This window comes from Cavia porcellus, unplaced genomic scaffold, assembly GCF_034190915.1.
Source record: "Cavia porcellus strain 051 isolate PalLab524CR breed Dunkin Hartley unplaced genomic scaffold, mCavPor4.1 scaffold_18, whole genome shotgun sequence".
Classification (NCBI taxonomy): domain Eukaryota; kingdom Metazoa; phylum Chordata; class Mammalia; order Rodentia; family Caviidae; genus Cavia; species Cavia porcellus.
The window spans coordinates 63,266,296-63,286,968 of NW_026947501.1; the positions used below are offsets into that span (position 1 = coordinate 63,266,296).

At 42.8% G+C, this 20,673-nt stretch overlaps 1 protein-coding gene across 1 annotated transcript in view; it reads right to left on the reverse strand.

Moving 5' to 3' along the window:
• Nucleotides 1-20,673, reverse strand: part of LOC106028053 (liprin-alpha-1-like) — a 72,304-nt gene that overhangs the window by 7,504 nt on the left and 44,127 nt on the right. Inside the window, exons 10-15 of the mRNA XM_063230352.1 lie at nt 12,496-12,577; nt 12,195-12,395; nt 5,024-5,199; nt 4,716-4,813; nt 2,059-2,234; nt 1,696-1,764 (exon numbers count right to left, since the gene is read on the reverse strand). Coding sequence (XP_063086422.1) covers nt 1,696-1,764; nt 2,059-2,234; nt 4,716-4,813; nt 5,024-5,199; nt 12,195-12,395; nt 12,496-12,577 — 802 coding nt within the window. The remainder of the gene's footprint in view (nt 1-1,695; nt 1,765-2,058; nt 2,235-4,715; nt 4,814-5,023; nt 5,200-12,194; nt 12,396-12,495; nt 12,578-20,673) is intronic.

A 20,673-nucleotide genomic window follows, 5' to 3' on the forward strand; every position in this document is an offset into this window, starting at 1 on the left:
TGTGCCGGCTGAGAGAAGGGAGGGTTCCCTGTAGCGGCCTCTCGGCGGGGAGCCGCTTCTGGAGAAGAGCTCCAGGGCGGAGCGGATGGCTCTCTATCTCCTCCCCGCCAGAGGGCGCTCGGGGGTCCTTTTTCCTCTCTCTGCTTTTTTCGAGTGGCGCACGCACACAATTCGCGGCACAACTCGGCATAGGAGTCAAGGCACGCATGTATCATTTCCCACAGGGGGCGAATAGCCGGCGAAATATCGCCTCCCAATTCCGCCGAGGCGAGGTCCCCGCCTAACTTCTCCCATGACGGCAGGTTTGAATGCCCTGTGGGTAAAAACCAGGGAGCCACCCTATCTACCTCTGCTATGAATAGTTCTAGTGTTTTTTGACCTACCCTGAGGTCTCTAGCTTTTAAAAGCTTTCTAAGGGCCTTTACCAAGGGCCGCGCCTCCGCGCTCGGTAAATTACCCATCTTTAACCTCTAAAGGCTGTAACTCACCGCGTGTGACTTAAAGAACCCGTCACCTACGCGTGAGCCTGAGGGGAGTCTAAAAGCCCTGTAGGTGCGCGCCACCCAGAGCCCAGGCTTATCCCCAACTCACCTGTCCGGCAGCACCACGCTGGAGCGTTGCACACCACCGCCGTGTCTCGGGGTTGATCAGTCCCCGTACGGGCCACCAAATGTCGGGGTCGCTCCCGGCCAGCAGGAAAGACACACGACAAAGTCTGGCGGTGTGCAACCTTGCCTTTATTTGTCTCCGCGTGGGCCCCGCGAGGCCTCCGCTCTGTCACCAGCCCTTTCTCGCCGGTGGACTTTCTCTATCTCTCTCTGTGCTTCCTCTGTGCTTCTCTCTTGTGGCGGGAGAGGCATTTACTTTTATAGGGTAACAGTGGCCAATCAGTTCAAAGCGCGCGATGCGGGCTGATTGGCTAACATCAGTTGTTGCTAGGCAGACTATCTTACAGAGCGGGTTGTTTAAGTCGCCAGCGCAATCAGGGGGCAGGAAGCAGGCGCCAACTTGGCTCACTCGATGGGAGGGGCAATCTAGCTCAGGCTCCGCTCCCACCCACAGGCCCTATGTCCGCCAAGTAAGGCGACCGGTGTCGGCCGCGGCTCCCAACAGTGCTGCACACACTGGAACTTCAGTGTGAGAGGAAACATGATTACATTCCTGCTGGGCCCCAACTGGAGAAACGAGGGCAGTCCTGGGCACCAGGGATGTGATTTTCTCACCCATCAGAATATTTTATTTCTTACTGTGGACAAGCTCTTGCCTGCTATATAATGTACTTTTATTTATTTTCAAAATATTCTGGCTACAAATAATCCAACAAATGCTTTGCTTCCAGATTCAGCTTCCATCTTCTTTGTGAAAATCAAGTACTCTTGGAGCTCACTGAAGACAATCATAATGTATGGCAACAGGTTAGTTATGATTTAGCATGAGGGGAAATTTAATATACTTTTGAAAGAAACCTTCCAAACAGAAGAACTGGGGCAGGACAGTCAGCTGTCACCAAAACACAACTTAAGACTTTGATCGCAGGCTGCAATCTGTTTGACAATATAGAAATAATTTTTGAAGGTTGCCAAAAATTAAGTAGTGGACCAAGAGCAAGGATCAGTAGTAGAGCACTCAACTGGCATATGTGAAGCCCTGAGGTTGATTCCTAGCAGTGAGAGGAGAAAAAAGCTGAAAACTTACGACATCAAAACGTCTGACAGTCCCAAGGACCAAAAGGTCGGCAAATTCTTTGTCCAAGACATTTCGAGCCTGAAGTAACAAAACAACAACTAAATATATCTGAAGGATGTTACACATTACAATTTTTTAAAACAAAGACTTCAAAGACTCACATGCTTGCAACACAAGCTGGAAAGAAAAGATAGTGAAAAATCAAGCATTTGCTTATTTTGAACTACCATATTATAGATTAGTTATGGAAAGTGATTACTAGTTGTCTAGAGTTAAATTTTCTCTCCATTCAAATGAAAAATAAGTATTCTAGAACCACAGAAAAACCGAACACTGTGGCTAAGCAGACAGAGGCACAGACTCCGTTGTCACCTTTCTGTTCTCTGTCGGGATCTGTAACAACAGGGCCAATGTGTTGTAATCGAAGGCTTCATCTAAGGCCAGCTGTGCGCCATGAACCCCACTCTCTATGAGGTTGTTTGCATATTCTTTAAGGCCAATGGATATGACCCAGCGAATCACTCGATCATTGCTCCAAACAAGCACATCTGTGAAAGAACAAAACAACTGTAAATGTGGCTTCAGAAAACCTCTTCATCATACATGTCCTGCAATGCAGGGGAAAGATTCCTAGCATGGATCTTGATCCCTCAGCTCCTGAAAATGGACTCCACACTCACAAATACTGACAGACACACACCTAGACACAGCTGTTTTGGTTCTGCCTCATTCTAATAAAAACTTTCCCTTTAGAAGCCTCCCCTAGTGCACTCAGGTGTCACAGTAAGATTGTGGATAGGATATATTCAGGGAACAATACAACATGATTGGCTGAGGATGTAGCTTGGTGGCAGATCACTTGCCTAGTATGTACAAGGCCTGGGGTTCAATCCTAAGACTGCAAAAACATCAGGCTGAGGGTCAGAGTCAGACCTAGCACGTATAAGCATGTTTCCTACACAGACCCCAGAGTCTCCTGAAATGCTTCTCCATCATGAAAGGGGCAGATACCATGACAGTTCAGATACCTTGCTGAGTTCAACACAAACTCTTTGCTTCTGACCTTCTGACCTTCGTTTTCTTTTACTTTTTCTTGTTGTTGTACTGGGAATCAAACTCAGAGCCTTGTGCTTACCAGGTAGGTGCTAAGCCACTGAGCCATACCCCAGCCCCTGTGCTTCTGAAGCTTTGGTCATATCAACATCTTAATATATTACAAAGAAAGAATTTTAAAGACATTCCAGCATACTAGATTTTGGCAATCGTATATCATACAAAGATAATTATTAAATGTATTCTATTACAGACCAAAAAATTGCCACTCTGTAAAAATATATCTGACCACCAATCTTTTCAAAGACTGCTTTTGCCAACTGACAAAATATGGAGAGGGGATATAGAAAACAAATTAAATGGATTAATACATTTCATGTCTGATTTTTTTTCTCAACTTTGTTTTGGTACCAGGGATCAAACTCATGACCTTGCACTTGCCAGGCAGCCGCTCTGTTGTTGAGCTATATCCCCGGCCATGACTTTCTTTTCTAAATAGACCTCAACGTATTCTTTGTTTTAAAAGAATTAAAACCCAGGCCTTGCACAGACTAGGCAAGTGTCCTACCACAGGGCTACATCCCTGGCCAATAGATAATCCTTTATTTTATTTAGAAAAAGACATCAGAATGAGGATGAAAATAACAGAACCACGATGCAGCCTGAATGAATCAACTATGGAAGACTTGACACAGTGCTTGATCATTATTCAGTAAGTCTCATTTCTTCTCATCACTGCAGTGCTATTAGTAACTACCGAGAATTCTGAGAGACTCTCGTGAGCATGACATTCAGTGTTGTCTTCAGAGAAAATGCCTGTCCCTGTCATACTGAGGGGGCTGCCATGCCCTCTCCTACCTCCTGGCCTGTTTCTGACATGTCTTTCCTTTGCCCACAGGACACTCTGTGGTTTCTGTAAGGACTGCAATCCCAGTTAGTATGGGTGCTGTGACAGGAGGGTCACAGGTGTAATCCCAGACCAGGGTACTTAGTGAAATTCTGTCTCAAAATAAATAAATAAATTACAAAATTATGGGTGCTAGGCTATTGGTTGCCTTGACCTCTCCCTCCCTCTGGGAGCAGAACTGTGTGCCCTGCATGCTGCCACAGGCCTTAGAAAAAGCTCCCAAAGCTGTAGTTTTAACCTCTATCCAGTAAGCAAAAGGCAGTGGCTTGTTTGCCTTGCTCTGATCTAATAGCATAAGGCAGCATCTCTGAGAGAGCGTATACAGTGTACAACAACAAAAGGAAAACTACATGAAAGAATGCCAGCACCAAGAGGGTAGCCTACAGACTGAGATAAGCACACACTGTCTCAGGGCACCCCTTTTCATCCCTCCTCTTGTTATCATGCCAAGCCAGTTGTTTCCACTTAAAAGTCTTCCCTGATTTATTTTTTTGTGGTACTAGAGACAGAAGCCAGAGCCCTGAGCATGCTAGGCAAGTCTTTTTTCACTGAACTACATTCTTAGCACCCCTAATTTTCAAATCTAGCTTTAGTGTTCTGAGACAGGGTCTCACTAAATTGCCAGGTCGGCCCTGAATTTGTGATCTTCCTGCCTTAGTATTCTTAGTAGCTGGAACTGTAATTTGTGTAATTCCCAGATAAATGTATGATTATTTTGTGCTTTTTTTTTTTTCAGTCCTAGGGATCAAACCCAGGGCAATGCAAGTGGTAAGCAAGTGCCTTATCACTAAGCCCTTGATTTCTTTTTGAGGTACTCAGGAATAAACACAGGGATTTGCACTGAGCTGCATCTCTAGCCCTGTTATACTTTTCATTTTGAGAGAAGGTTTCACGGAGTCCAAGCTGCCTGGGCTAGGCTTGTGACTCTGCTGCTATATCCTCCCAGAGTGCTAGGATTGCAGGTATGTGCCAGCTCAGCTGGCTGCTATACTTTTTCAAACAGGCAATCACCCAGGCTGCCTGGGAGGCAGCAGGCATGTGCTGCATCCATCCGGCATAATGTACTTGCCTTTAACTACATCCTGACTTTCTTCTCTTCTTCTTTCCAGTTCTTTCCGATCATAATTTAACCTTTTTAGGCACATAAGTCCACACTGGAAGCTGTTCCTATTTACAAAATAAGGGGTTATTTAACGGTGGCAATGTGAAGTCTCTTTTTTTTTTTTTTTTTTTTTGTCTTTTTTCTTTTTATCGGTACTGGGGATCGAACTCACAACTGCCTGCTTGCAAGGCAGGTGCTTATGCCACTGAGCTAAATCCCCAGCCCCTATGTGAAGTCTCTTGATCCGTTAGGAAGAACCACTTGCACTGCCTCACCTGTGAAAACTGTCAACCATTTTCAGCCGCCCCCGCAGGTCTTTCTTGGTCAGGTGGTCCAGCATCCGAGCATCCACAAGGCACTCCATGAAATAGCTTCGGTACTGAGGTAGGCCCAGGCTGGGCAGCCACTCATTGCCAATCCACTCGTGGTCCATGTCCCCATATGCAAGTGTCTGATTTCAACAAATGAGTGACATCAGTTCAGATTTTTAATCTAGACAACATTCTTAAAGGCTAAATGAATGACAACATTGCTTTTCATAATTTCTAAATATTTGGTCTCCCATTCCTACCTTTTCAAATTCCTAAAGTTTTATCCAACAGAAATCATATTGGCAAAATTTTATGACTCATTTAGGACAATTTACCAAGCTATAGAAAAATCATACCTGTCTATAAATTCCTTTTCTGAATTAGTTTTCAATATAATAATATAGGAATAAAGAATGATCATGACTCATGAACAAGTTTGAAGAATCAATTCAAATCATTCAAATGAGCTCTAGCTGGTTTTGATTTTATTTTTAATACTTTGTCTTCCTAAATGACAAGTGTATTTGAAAATCAGGAAAAGTAAATTTAAAATGATAAACGAACAACTAATGAGACTAAGAACAAAAACAGAAAAATACAATTAAATTTAGAAGACTTCAACACTCCTCTCTTAACAACTGGTTCAATGTGCCAATCAAAAAACCAAAAAGGACTAAGAAAAGGAAAACAATCAGGAAGGCTACGGACAAAAACAATACTGTCAATCAATCTGACCCAGATATAACTTACACTTTTTCCTTTCTTTTTTTTGGGTGGGGGGGTACTGGGAATTGAACTCAGGACCTCATGCTTGCAAGGCAGGTGCTGCACCACTGAGCTAAATCCCCAGCCCCTCCCCACAACCTTTAAAGACAGAGATTCCCATTATATTACCAGGATTGAGTGCAGTGGCTATGCACAAGCACTCCCTATGCAAAGAGATATTGATGCCACTCTTAGTATGATGTCCATCTTAGTTTAATGCCCAATTGTCATAGGACATTATAACAGCCAACTTCTGGGCTCAGTCTCTTGAGTTTTGGCAACTACAGGGGTGCATCATCACATCTGGCTTCAGGACGTACTTTTTTGTGGTGTGGTATGGTGGTGCATGCCTGTAAACCCAGCACTCAGGAGGCTGAGACAAAAGTATTTCGAGTTTGGGACTAGTCTGCACTACACCAAAAATAAGGAATCATGGTAAGTAGGTTTACTGACTCAGGAATAGGTTGGTTCACCAACTGAGGAGGAAAAAAAAAATCAATGAAATTTGCCCAATTACGAGATCAGCAAAGAAAGCCATGTCTCATAATACCTTATGTGGCACAAGATCCATCATTCAGTTATGAAACTCAGCATTCTAGGACGAAAGACCCACCGCCTCAATCTATTAAGGGTCATCTACCAAAAGCCTGCAGCTAAAAACCTCACAATGAGGGACCAAATGTCTCCCTGAACGGAAAGAAGCACAAGGGGTGTCCACTGTCACCGTTTATGTTTGGCTGTGCTGGAGACCTGGCCACTGTAATGGCAGGAAAAACATAAAAATGGCATGAGTTGAGAAAGACATAAACCTCTCTTTATTAGTAAATGACACGATTATCATTGTTGAAAAAGTCTATGAAATAGCTATTAGGATTTATACATGAATTTAGCAAAGCTGCTGAATATACAATGAATACACAAAAATTAACATTTCTAAATATACAAAATGAACTGGAAATTGAGATTTTAGAAGTATCTTATATAATGGCACTAAACTGCATAAAATCCTTAGCAACCAATTCAACAGAATATGTCCAAGGTCTGTACAATGAAAAATAGACATGATATACAACCACTTCACAGAGAATGGTTCGTTATGCTCTCCAGCTAAGGAAGATTAAATTACATTCACAGGAATCCTAAGGTACATTGAGGAATCCTTTAAAATAAAAACTATCCATTCCTATCCATCCTCTCCTGGCTTGAACTCAGGGTTTCATACCTGCTAGGCAAGCACTCTAACCTGAGCTACATCCCCAACCCCTTACAACAGGGTCTCACTAGGCCCAGGCTGGTCTCTAAGTTGATATCTTCCAGCCTCAGCCTCCTGAGTTATGGGATTACAGTCATAAACCACCATGCATGGCCTCCATGTTTGGTTTAGAACAATGGATTCCACTCTAGTATTTTATTTGTTCCAGTCAAGATACAAGGGATGGCTCAGCTAAGAGGAATGTTCCAATTCTAACAGAAAAGATTTCATAACTTTCTTTAAATGATGAGTGACAAATATACCACTATGGTAACCATTAAGATACCTAACAATGTTACCATGATGCAGTCCTTTGAGTCATACTTTCATGGGCCTAGGATTCACAGCCTGAATATTTGATGTTTTCTGGCCTGCTGACTATGCTCTCTTCTAATGAGTAGAAGAAATCTTCCAAATAAAAAGCTGTGCGGAAGCAAACCCTCCATATCTCTGTTTACTACTTTTGCAGTTGCTGATAATGCAGATTCTGACAGCTCAGACTCAGTTTGAGGGAGAGCCTCCTCCTCTCCCTGGCTGCCACCACAGCCTTCTGAAGAAGTGTGCAAAGGGACCTCATGCTCCAAGCATGGACAAGTCACGCTCAGTCTCAAGGTCAGTAAAATGCGAGCTCCATGAGAGTGGGACTGCAGCTGTCCTGCTCATTAATGGCTCCTGGCAGCTGGCACAGCCTTCTTACACAGCCAGTCATATCTTACATCTGATATGCGAACAGTTCTGACCACACTTGAGTGTTCCTTCCAAAGCTCAGTCAGGAGTGAGGCCACCCAGTGCCAGCACGGGCAAAGCACAATGCTTTGTGCTAGCATAGCTCTGTCCTAGCAGCTCTGTCTGGGAAAGGATGGTGGCAAAGTGCACCAAGCTTCTGCAGAACATTGCATGTGGGGTAAATCTGGAATCTTCTGCATGGGCCCCTTTTATATGGTCACTGCAAAAAGCAAATGTTAAGCTTATTCAACTACACTTTATGTCTCTGATGCTATTTCATATTGAAGTGGTGACCATATTCTACTTTGTCTTTTGGAATATATTGAAACTTACGTAATTATGAAATGCACTGCTTAATTCACTGATGGTCATTGTTGGTCCTGTAGAGAGACCTCTAACTAGGTGAATTTAAGTGATTCTAGAGGCAGGGAGTATCTAAACCCAGGGAGGGAAACCCAGTTAGTAGCTATTCTCTTTCTTCTTAGTTTTTGTTTCTAAACTTTTTGTAATTTTGAGACAGGATTTTACTATGTAGTTTAGGCTGACCTTGAACTCACTATGTAGCCTATGCTGGTCTCAAATTTGCAACAAACATGCTTGATCAACCTCCCAAGTCCTGGGATGACCCATATGTGTCACCAAGTTCCACCTCTCTTTTTTTCAAATGAACAAACAAAACAAACAACCAAGTGCTATAACTGAATAACCTTTAGAAATGCAAACAGAAGCAACTGTTTCAAGCATCATCTTGGAATCAGCAAATTCTAATCTTAACTCATTTATACTTGCTTTCAGACATATGCTAACTCTTCTGAGCCCCCGAATACCGTGCCCCTGGGAAAAGCTGAAGAACTACAAGTCCCCTGGTACTGCACTGTGCCCACCAAAGACCCAAGAGGGCAGAGGGATGCTGGGAATTTAACCAAGTCATCTGACTCAGACACTGTAAAACATGGGGCAGAGCTTTCTGTGTAGTGAAGAGTTAGGCAGCTGAAATTCAATCTCTGTGAAGTGATAAGCCTTAATTTCTGAGAACTCCATTACTAAGATCTTTAACTCAACACAGTAGGGCAGTACTTAGTCAAATAACAATATAAAGACATAGAGGGAAAGGCCCCGTGCCAACTTTCAGGTTTAGAAGTGTATTTCATGATTTTTTTCAGCAGTACATTTTAGAACAAAACTAACCCAGCAACGAACTACATGTACATAAACTCAGGAGTTGCCTAAACCAGGGGACTTTGTATAAAAGATTCTATTCATAAATAAAACAACCTTCATTCAAAGTAATTTCCATGATCCCATATGGGAAATGTTCAAAATTATCCATGAGATGTAATCTTTAATCCTGTGATTTATTTGATTACATTCTTCAAGTCATTAATGATACTATGAATAAATTAAGGTGTGAAAAACACCTACTAAAGCAGGTCACACAAGTTTACATCCTCAATTGCTTTTTGTTGCTACAGAGTGAAGAAATATTATAGAAAGACTCCAACCTTATCCAGCTTCCCTCTTCATCTTCCTGATGTTAGGTTGTTAGGAATGTAAAAGAACATAACTATTAGTATTAGTGAACTTTAGTAGTGTAAGCAAATTAATTCTGCAGGGAACATGCACCTTGACTGAGTGAAAAACATTCAAAATATCAATGCCTCATGCAAAAACTCATGAAAATCCAAGAATTTCAATTTTCCATGCAAGGAGCAGACTTTTTCCATGCCAACTAACCTCATACAGTAGACTGTTGGCGTTAGACAACCACAACGCAGTGCTCAATGGAGGTCTCTCCAAAAGGAGAAGCAAATTACATCTTCTCTAAATGGGGCAAATCTATAAACTAAATTCTTGTAAAAATCTAAAAAATGCAAATACGACTATACGCTATGAGCTAATAACCTAAAAAGAACACATTATATTTGAAACAAATGCAAATTAACTTTTGTTTTCAACAAAAGACAAAGGGCCCTTTGGTCTGGAGTAGGAAACCCACTTTGGAACATGAGCTGCAGGGCTGACTGACCATCTGAGATGTGGCTGCGAGTGTTTCCATCTCTTCATGTGTTAACCAGACATTTCCTGTGGTCTAAGGTGACCCCAGTGCACCAGCCACATCCAGGGCAAGGGAAGCATGACAGAAAGGAGAAGGACGCACATATGAGCCACAGGCACAGTAAGGAGCCACGAGGCAAAGGTCACTCTTTGCACATTTTCATTTCAGGCACCCACAGAGAAAGCCAGAGATCATTAACACAGGCTCATCCTCTTTTAAACAATAACAGTGTGGTCGGAATATAAGGAGAACAGCACACAATTTCCAGATCACATGCTTAAAAGTATGGATGAGAACATACTTTATATTTCTGAAAAGTTACTTTCCCCAGTAACTGATGATTCAATAGACAGTATTTTCAATAGTCTCACCATGTTGGAGGTATAGCTCATGATAGGGTTTTTGCCTGGCTCTCCCAAAGCACTAGGTTTAAGCCTCAGTACAGCAAAACAAAAGAATAAAACAAAACACACAGAAAGCAGTCTCACCCCAACACAGGCTAACAACAGGATGCTCTGGCCTTGGCTTCCTGTGGCTGCTTTCAGCAGATGATCCAAAGCCAGAGGAAGCCCAGGAGGCCAGGGCACAAGATAGTGAGCACAGGAGAGCCAAACAATGCAAACACCAAAAACAAAGCACTTGTCACCATCTGAGTCAAACCTGAGACTGATGGCCACTCTGCTAGCCCACTGTAAGCTCCCCAAGAACAGCAATTTCTGTGTTTGTAACTGGTGATATGGAGAGTCTTTCTGATGTGAGGTCTAGTCCTTGCCAATAGTTCAACTGAATCACAGAAGCTCCCTTTTGAAAGAGGGTTCTTAAAAGCTTTGCAAAAGCCATGCAGCATCTTCATTTCTACAAAGCCCACATTAATGTGGAAATAGCTGCAGAACAGACTGATACTGGTTACAAAACATTCCACCAAGGGAAAGTGTTCTTTGGCCATACGTTAAAAAAAAAAAAGGCTTATTGTTCATTTTCATAATTCTCTAACAACAAAATCTTCACACTTTTTTGTGTATAAAGTTACTGTAGGCAGACCTTGCTCTGCTGCTCAGAAGGATGTCTACACAGCAATAAGAGTTTGTTGAACATCTAAATGAAAAAAACCCTGAACTTTGCAACTTAAGAGCTGGCCTGCTCTTCCCTTCTAATAACCACCAATGTTTCATCAGAAGAGTCACCAGGAAGCTCTTTGAGGGCTCTTCACTACTCCCCAAGTGGACAGCATCTTTGTGAGCACAGGCATGGTTGGACAGACACATGCAGCTCCCAAGACCCAGAGCACCTGCTGGTGCCGTGACACACAACCACAGTGCATCTAGGAAACTCAGCATTTTTCCTCCTTTGGTTCTTGTAGGGAAAAAAAGACATCCACAAAGAAGAGAAGCTTAGAACTGTCCAGGAACCAGTGGATTTCTGGGAGGTGACCACCCCTTGTTAGCATGTCAACTGTATGTCAGTGGCACCTCTGGACTGCCACAAATTACAGTTACTCTGTAAGTCCCGCCTATATGTGCAGTGATGCAGATGCACTCACACGCACAAGACTGAAGGAAAGAAGCCACACACAACAAAGTAAGGGCAGCCCAACCTAGTTTATAGCCAAGGGGCCGTAGCCAGGAGCTTATTTATGCCCGGGGATTGTATGCAAGGGTTTATACATTCCTGGGCTTATCTGTATATTTTGCTACCTGTATACTTGAAGAAAAACAATATCTTCCGCATATAATTTGCTTAGCAAGTACCTTTATATACCGTACAAGTACTAATTATTGTTTGAACTATGAAATAGAAATCAAAGTTCAAGGATGAAATGCTACTTAAAATGTTAACTTTTCCTTCCTCAAGAGGTCCTTACACTTACTCAGTTTTGATAAATTCATACGTACATTTGTGACAATCAATTTTCTACCTTTCAAAAAGCCTTCTTTCTTAAAGAAGGCCTTTCTAACCAAGTTTTATTCATTTATTTAATTATTTATTTTTTGGTCTTTTCTGAAACGGGATCTCATTACTCAGTTCAAGCTGCTCACACTGTAACCCACTGGCCTAGAACTCACAGTGATCCTCCCACCTCAGCCTTCTGAGTGCTGGAACTACAGGCATGTGCCACCACGCCTGGCTTTAACCACACTTTTACACAAGCAGTTCACACATTTTCTTTGGATCACTCAACCCCTCCAAGTTAGGGGTTGTACTATGCTTTCCTGAAATTTTAAGTTGAAACCACCCTGTATGATTAGGAAGCAGCACGGAAACATTAGCAGGCTACTGCTTTTGTGGGCTCTGCCTTCCTCCTCCACAGAGGGCACACAGAGCCTCTGTGAACATACCTTTTTCAATGTGGGTGGAGCCGAAGGGCTGGTGAGCCACAGGGTTTCCTGGATGGCCAGCCGCAGCTTCAGTCTGTGCAGAGGGTGGCTGATGCCAATCTCTTGCTGGATCTGTCTGTCTGACAGAGCTGACATGATGGCCCCACTTTTCACATTTGCTCTGCAGGCAGCCACATAGCAAGCAGGCATCCCAACCCAGAGCTAGAAAGAAGAATGAAAAGACCAGAACATCAGGTAGAGACAGGAGATGCACGACAAGCTTGTGTCATGTAGCATAGGTCTCTGTAGTAAAGGGATGTACCTCCAGCCATTCAACCACGGTTGGCCCGTCCCACTGTGAAAATGGTAAGCCTTGCCTCTGGGCTTCCTCCAGCAACTCAGGCCTGTGAAAAAGAAGACATTCAAATTAAAGAAGCACTGTTACACATCCAACAAGTTAATGGAACAGTCTCTGAGCATTTTCAAAAGTATAACACATATTCTCAGTTCCTTTTATCTTCTACAGTTTTAATGTTATTAACATCATCCTTGTAATGACAGTCACACACATACTATGGAGAATGCCTGAGTAAATAAAAAATGCTACAGAGTTCTCTTGATTCCCAGTCAAATCACCATTACTTCAGAGAATTGAAGAATTACTACCAACTTATAAAACTCAAGCAGAATTTTCATATCCAAGGTAGTAAGACAATTAGGGGAAAACATGAAACCCTACTTCAACAATGAAGAAACAGTATCTAGGAAGAGGAAACCACACCTCAGTTGAGACATCAGTGCCTAATTTTGTGAGAGACTTTAAAAAACAGTGTTTTGGGGGGGTGGTTGTGGTTTGGGGAATGTTGAGACAAAGTCTTGCTATGTATGTAGTCCAGGTTGGCCTCAAACTCTGTGTAACCAGTCTCCCCCAGTGCTTGGATTATAGATGTGTTTCATACTCCCAGCTGTAATGCAGACTTTTAACCACAAAAAGATTATCGTCTAATACAGCAAACAAGTAACAGAGGACAGTTTCTATTGTACACTGCTCTTTAAGTAAACGGGTACTTGCTAAGTCACTGGGTCATTCTGTGGTTTTAACCCATTGATCTCTTCTTTAGCCAGCCATTCAACACCTCCTTCAATGCCGAATGTATCACCAGCACAGAAACTCATGCAATACCAAGGCAGTACTGCAGGGAAGTGGGTAGGTGAGTCTTGCATGCACTCCGTAATGTGATTTGAGGTTTCATATATGCTTTATTTCTAAAGACTCAAGTCACACTTTTACTATACTAACATCTCTAAAAGTGATTTGTGTAACACAGTTATGTGAAACAGTAACATTGTAAGCATGGTAAGTCTGACATTAGAACACAAAGGACAAGTATGTTTCAGATACACAAAAACCCTAGTCAGTCTCAGTCAATCAGTCTCTCTTCCCCTTTTCTTTCTTTTGGAAACTTATGTTCCTAAGTAAAATGTTTCATATACAATTTCAACTAAGAGTTCCTTAAGTTACCGCTAAGCTTACAGGAACAATCACCAGGGAGTAACTGTACCAGAGAAGGCAGCAAATGTGTTATCTCAGATGAAACAAGAAAAAAACAAGAAGAAGAAGAAGAACAACAACAACAACAACAATTTTCTAGTTGAAACAAGCAAAGCTATTCACAGAGAAACAGATCAGCAGAAGTGTGCTCCTAAGTACAAGAAGTAGTAGGCTACTGTCATGGTTTATGTCTGTGGCCCCCAGGCCTCATGCATTTTCATTGTGCATTTGTGATGGTTCATTGTCTAGTGCTTGGATTCATGGTGTCAGTGTTACACCCACATAAGAGTGGAGCCAGGATATGATGTAATGGTAGGAAGAAAGTGTATCTTGCTCTTTGCCTGTTCCTACTTGCTGTTTGCAGCCACCCTGAACTGTGACCCAGCCATGCCCACCTGCCTTGGAGCCAACTGAGTGTGGACTGAAACCTCCAAAAACTGTAAGAAATAACCTTTTCCTTTCCAAACTTGGGCTTCAGGTATTTTGTCTCAGCAATGAGTAAAAAGTAACTAAGACAGAATTTGGTACCGAAGAATGGGGTTGTTTGCTGTGACTATACCTTACCATGTTTTTCAAGAAATGGCTTTGGAAATGGCTTGTGGGCAGAGTTTGGAAAGGTTTGGATGTGTTGCCTGGATGCATAGAGCTAGAGCAGCTTAGGCAGTTCTGTAGAGGAGATAGTGGTCACAGCTCAGGAGACCAGAAGGCTGATAGGAAGCCTGATGGTAAAGACCAGGCCTGGGAGATTTCTGCTGGGAAGAAGGACTGCAGTGGTTGTTGGACTCCCCATGATGTGAGTTATGGGTTGGCAGAAAGTTGTCTACATTTTGCTCATGTGCAGAGACTTTGCCTGAGACTGAAACAAAGGGCAATGGACTGATTAATCTTGAAAAAGAAATTAAAAAGCAATCAAATGTTGAGTCTGTGGCATGGCTACTGTAGAGGGCTTTTAGCCAGCTTTATGTTGCAAATCAAGAGGAAAGAGCCCAGCGGGATAATTTGCAATACTGTGAGTTTGGCCAGAAAGAATATTTCAGGAAGGCTGTGGATTGTAAAGACAGTGGAGATTCTGATGGCTGAGGGAAAACAGAGAAATAAAAAAGATGGGCCGGGGGCATCCCAGGAAGCAGGTCCCCACCCTGTGCAGCCTCACTGCAAAGGTAAAAGAATTTTTTCAGAGGAGAAAGCTGCAGAGCACCAGGTTCCAGAATGGCGACAGAGACCACATGAGTTTCCAGAATGGTGACAGGCCACATGAGGCTCCAGAATGGTGGCAACATAGAGAAGCTTTTCCTCACAATCAGTTAAACAGAGCCCTGTGATCCAGGCAACTGACCCCTACAGCCAAGAGAGAGAAAAGCCTGAGTACTGCTCTAGCTAGCAGCAAACCTTGGCAACATCCACATGGTGCTGATCTTAGGTGCTAGGAAAATGCACAAATTCTGAGGATAAGATGGCTTCTACCTCTATTGCAAAGGGCCTGGGAGGCCAAGCTGTGTGACCCTGAGAGGGCAATTTGTGAAGACATAAAGGTGAAGCCAAAGGTGCAGTGGAGACCCCAAAAGTTTGGAAAAGCCAGAAACATGGACGATCCAAGGAAAGCTCCAAAAAGCAAGCAGAGAGGATTTAAGAGAAAAGCTGCAGGAGGTGAAATCCCTGGAAGTGCCTTGGGGGTGGAATCACACAAGCCTTTTGGAGCTTGTAACCATATTGCTTCAGATGCAGAGCAAGGAACTCCAGGACTTAATGTTCATCCTGCTGGATGTTGGATTTGCTTTGTTTCCAATGCTTTATATTCCCCTGTTTGTAACTTTTGGAATAGTAATGTTTATTTTGTGCCTTTGCATTTGAGAAATGTTTAAACTTGTTTCATTTGTACAGGGGTTACAGTTAAGAGTTTGCCATAGATCATGGAGGAGACATGGGACTTGGACTGTTCAGCAATGCTGAAACTTAAGACTTTGGAAACTCTTGGTGGTGGACTAAATGTCTTTTGTATAAAGGATGTACAAGAGTCCTGGGGGCCAGGGGAGGAATGTCATGGTTTATGTCTGTGGGCCCCCAGGCTTCATGTATTTGTATTGTGCATTTGTGATGGTTCATTGTTAGTGCTTGGATTGATGGTGTCAGTGCTATACCCACAGAGGGGTGGAGCCAGGATGTAATGTAATGGCAGGGAGAAGGTGTGTCTTGCTCTTTGCCTGTTCCTGCTTGCTGTTTGCAGCCACCATGAACTGTGGCCCAGCCATGCCCTGGAGCCAACTGAGTGTGTGAAACCTCCAAAAACTGTAAGAAATAAACCTTTCCTTTCCCAACTTGGCCTTTAGGTATTTTGTCTCAGCAATGAGTAAAAAGTAACTAAGACAGCTACCAAACCTGGCTACAGAGCTGCTATGACTCATTTAAGGAAACAAGAAACACACACACACACACACACACACACACACACACACACACACAGAGAGAGAGAAAGAGAGAGTGTGTGACAAACATACAGAGAGACAGACAGACAGACAGACAGACAGACAGACAGACAGACAGACAGACTGACCCCAAGAAGCAGTGTAAATCCATTTCTGGGTAAAGATCTGAAATTCTGTAATATTAAGTGAGGGTCTGTCCTAGATGCTCTGGCCAGGCCAGGGAAGAGGAAGACTACTGCTGTAGGTCAGAAGCACTTCTAGATTATGTGCCTATTCAAATAGACTAAGTAAGAACTATGTCCTCAGTAGTCTAAAAATGACCCTCCTGCCTGGACCTCCCAGGTAGCTCGGATGATTAAAGGTACATACCACTGCACAGCTGTAATTTGTGAAAGTACATACCAGACATGTACTGCAAACAAGAACAAGGCCCACTACCTGAAGCTTGGTATAAACTGCTGTTGCCTTTACATCCTTCCTCCTCCTTATACCTGCATCCAGATGCAGCAGTGGGAGTGGTGTGAAGGTAGCAGAAGTAGGATGATGCATTCAAAAGTCATGGGATGTTAGGAAATAACACAGAAGACCCTGGCTGGGGAGTTGGCCCAAGTTCCACCTACAGGTAGCTACACCTCCCCTACCAGGTAGTTTGAGGACTACGAGATTGGGCACCTAACCTTGGTTAACACGATAGGTGGGCACATTAGAGTCCAGTTTTCTTGAGAGTTGTTCCCAAAAGTGTACAGAAGGATCCTGTGTTAAGATGCAGAATCTGGAGCCTGCAGACACTTCTGCGCACCTCTACTCTGGCTCTTTGCAATGTTTGGTGATATGCACAACTACCTTCCTTTTACACTGGGTATTGAAACTGGATCTCTTTTGCTTGCTACTGCACATACTTAGTACAGACACCCATTTGTCCAAATCTGTGACCTCCAAGAACTAAATGGCTTCACAGTGTTTACTCACCTACCTGACTATCCACTTAGGTAAGGTTATCCGTCTACCCATATGATTAGTTTGGAATAGGAGAACCACCTATTTCCTCCCCCTCTACTAAAGCTGCAAACATTTAAGCTTTAGCAACATTCATTCTTTTCTTGCTCAACTTCCCAAATAATAACTCTTCCAGCTCTGAGCCCCAAAGCTTCAAGCAAGGTAATCAAGCTGGGTATGGTGGCATCATCTATAATCCAGCATGTGGGAGATGAAGGCAAGAGGATTACCATGAATTCAAGGCTAGTCTGGACTACATAAGGAGCCCCCAGGGGAAAAAAAGGAAAAATTTAAAAAGAGCAAATAAAAACATAGTAACCAGTGGGGGGGGGGGGCATACTCTGCAGAATGTCCATCATCTGTCCACACTGAATAGCCACCAAGGGCATCTGAATAATATGTCAGTAATCCTAGATGTTGATGTGTCATATCCATCAACTCCAGAAGAAAACCCCTTTGGTTTCTTCTGATATTTGCTTGCTCCTGGGCTGTGAGATATCATATCCCAATAGATGTGACAGGCAGGCCAAGCTGGGGCCCTTTGCAGAAGGTGGCTGGGCACTAGATTGCTCTGTTCCTGACATTGTCAGAGCTTCTTTTCTTCAGCTTATAGCTTCTCCCATAGAACCAAACACTAGACACCAGGGTTGATTTTTATACTATCTGCTCTAATGCCAGGATGATGGTACACACCTGTAATCCCAGCACTTTGGAAGCTGAGGCAGGAGAATTGCTATGAGCTGAAAGTCAGCCTGGGTTACATAATGATTTCAAGTCCAACCTGAACAACACAGTGAGACCCTTTTTTAAAAAAAGAAAAGGAGGCCAGGAATTTAGCTCAGCAGCATAGCACCTGCCTGGCAAGTGCAAGGGCATGAGTTTGATCCCCAGTACCAAAAAAGGAAAAGAAACGAAACACACACACACACACACACACAAACACAGAGTATCTTCTCTAATGCAAACTGATATGGGAACCTTCCTGCCTTTAAATTAGAGACTGGGGGCTGAGTGTAGCTCATTAGTAAAGCACTTGCCCAGCCTTCACAAGGTGCTATGTTTGATCTGTAGCACCAACATGTATATACATGCATACATACATACATACATACATACATACTGTTGGAGGAGGCAGCTATTTTAGATTCTGTCATACTAATGATGGAGCTCAGGGCTTTAGCATACTAGGAAAGTGTTCTACAGCTATGCTGTATTCTCTTGGACCAAAATACACTAAATTCTCTGGGGAACAAATGCGTAAAATAAAAGTTACGTGAAGGCCAGGGATTTAGCTCAGCAGCTTAAGGGCCTGCCTGGCAAGTGTGAGGTTGTGAGTTTGATCCCTGGTACAAAAAATGTCATGTAATCTATGAATTATGATATATTTTATAATGTAGGCAAAAGCACAATGGTAAAGCTGCCCTTCATTTCAAGAAGCTTGTGCGAGTTTCTGCAGAATAAACATTATCTAAGTGACATATAGCAAGAACTTTAACTCTCCATAGTAAATACATGACTGTATTTCCAAGAGATGAGACACTTTTCAAATTCAGGGGTCTTGCACAAGGGCTAAGGAGACTCTTTCTCATGGCTGCAGCTCAGGCTCACATTTCACATGCTAGTCACACTGTGAGGAAGAGTACTGGGGACCAGTGTGTTGTTTTGACAAGTGAGGAATGGAAGCAACTTTTCTCACCAAACAGAAATATACTCTTGGGAAGTTTAGCAGAGAACCCAAAGCTGGTAACACCAGCACTCCACACTATATGATTCAGAGTACCACTGAGTATGGCTCCATGTGTAACCAACTTCCCACAGCAAATGCACCACAATGCCACGCAACCGGAAGGAGAGCACTACAAAGACCAAGGTGAGTTGGAGATCCATGTTTTGAAACTTCACACAGCATTCTATGAGCTGATGAACGGACTCCAGTCTGAGTCATGCTGATAGTTGCATTGACTACTGAGCACCTCAAGTGTCAGCAGAGCATCAAATTCTTCCAGTAATTCTCAGAGAGCATGAGTTCAGCTGGTCAACGTGTGCACTGAGTCCTGGGAACCCTCCTTCAGTCAATGTGATAGGCTAGTGGTTCAGCGGCAAGGAGCATGGCCTACAGCCAAGTTAGGGCTCATCACAAGAAGTACTGTATTTCTGAGAAAGTACCAAAGTGTTGAACTGTACTCTGTATTCACAGAACAGTTTTTTATTACATCAAGAATGCTCAAAGTAGCTGGATGTGGTTGTGCATGCCTGTAATTCCAGCACTTGAGAGGCTGAGGCAGGAGGATCATTGTGAGTTTGAGGTCAGCCTGAGCTACAAAGTGAGCTCAAAGCCAGCCTGAACTGCATAGTGAGACCTGTCTCAGAAAAACAAAAACAAAAACAAAAAAAAAACAAAAAAACAAAACAAAACAAAACAATAATGCTCAAAGTATTAAACTGTACCCTGTATTCACAAAATACTTTTTTTCTTCAAATCAATTACAATTCAGGTTATCTGACAGATATCACAAAACTGCCCACCATAGTCAGATGACTACTTTAGAATTTTCCCTATGAACTTTCTACTATGGTTGAGAAATCACATATGCATCCCACATAGAACTATAAAGTACAGAGCAAAGACCCATTCTTAGACACCTTGAAACAGCCACAACAGATGTTTGGAGTAAGCAGCATAAACTTGAATCTCCTTGCTACCGAGAAATCTCCCTCCCTACCACCACACACACACACACACACACACACACACACGTGCGCGCGCGCGCACACACACAAACCTGTAAACATGCATGCCTGGTGTGCAATTTAATCATGTGTTTGGGCAAATAATTCAAAGCCTGTCCTGAGGGTGAACACACACTTCTTGAGAGTTAGAAAGTCAATTTTTACAACAGGGAAACATTTTGGTTTTCTGTTTTTTGCTTTTATTGTGGTACTGGGGATTGAACCTAAGGCCTTAATGCATGCTAAGAGTACTACACTACCGAGCCACATCCCCAGCAAAATAGCCAAACATATTAGGAAAATTATTTCTTCTCTTCCATGAAACATAAACTTCAGAAGGCAATGGGGTGAATGATCAAGCTGTGCTGCTGTTGTTTTTATTACATTGAAATGAGCACGTGAAATAAAAGACACTGGCAAAATCTAGGCAACACTATTTCTTTAGCATGGTTTCGAGAGGGAAAATGACTAGCTTTAATATTAAGCTCCACAAAGCCAACTGCTCATTGCTTAAATTATTATAAAAGACTTTTACACAGTTCAGATTTTGTGGTTAAATGGGACTATAAAATTCTATTTACAGAGCACCAAAGATTGAGTATTTGTATAGAATGTTTCCATAACAGAATTTCACCTGCAATGGCATGTCATCACTGTTGAGCTGCTTAAAACAGTTACTATGGCCAAGTGCGGTAGCACATGCCTGTAATCCCACCACTTGGGCAACTAAATCAGGAGGACTGCTGTGAGTTCAGTCCAGCCTGAATTACAAAGTGTGATTCTTGTCTCAAAAAATAAA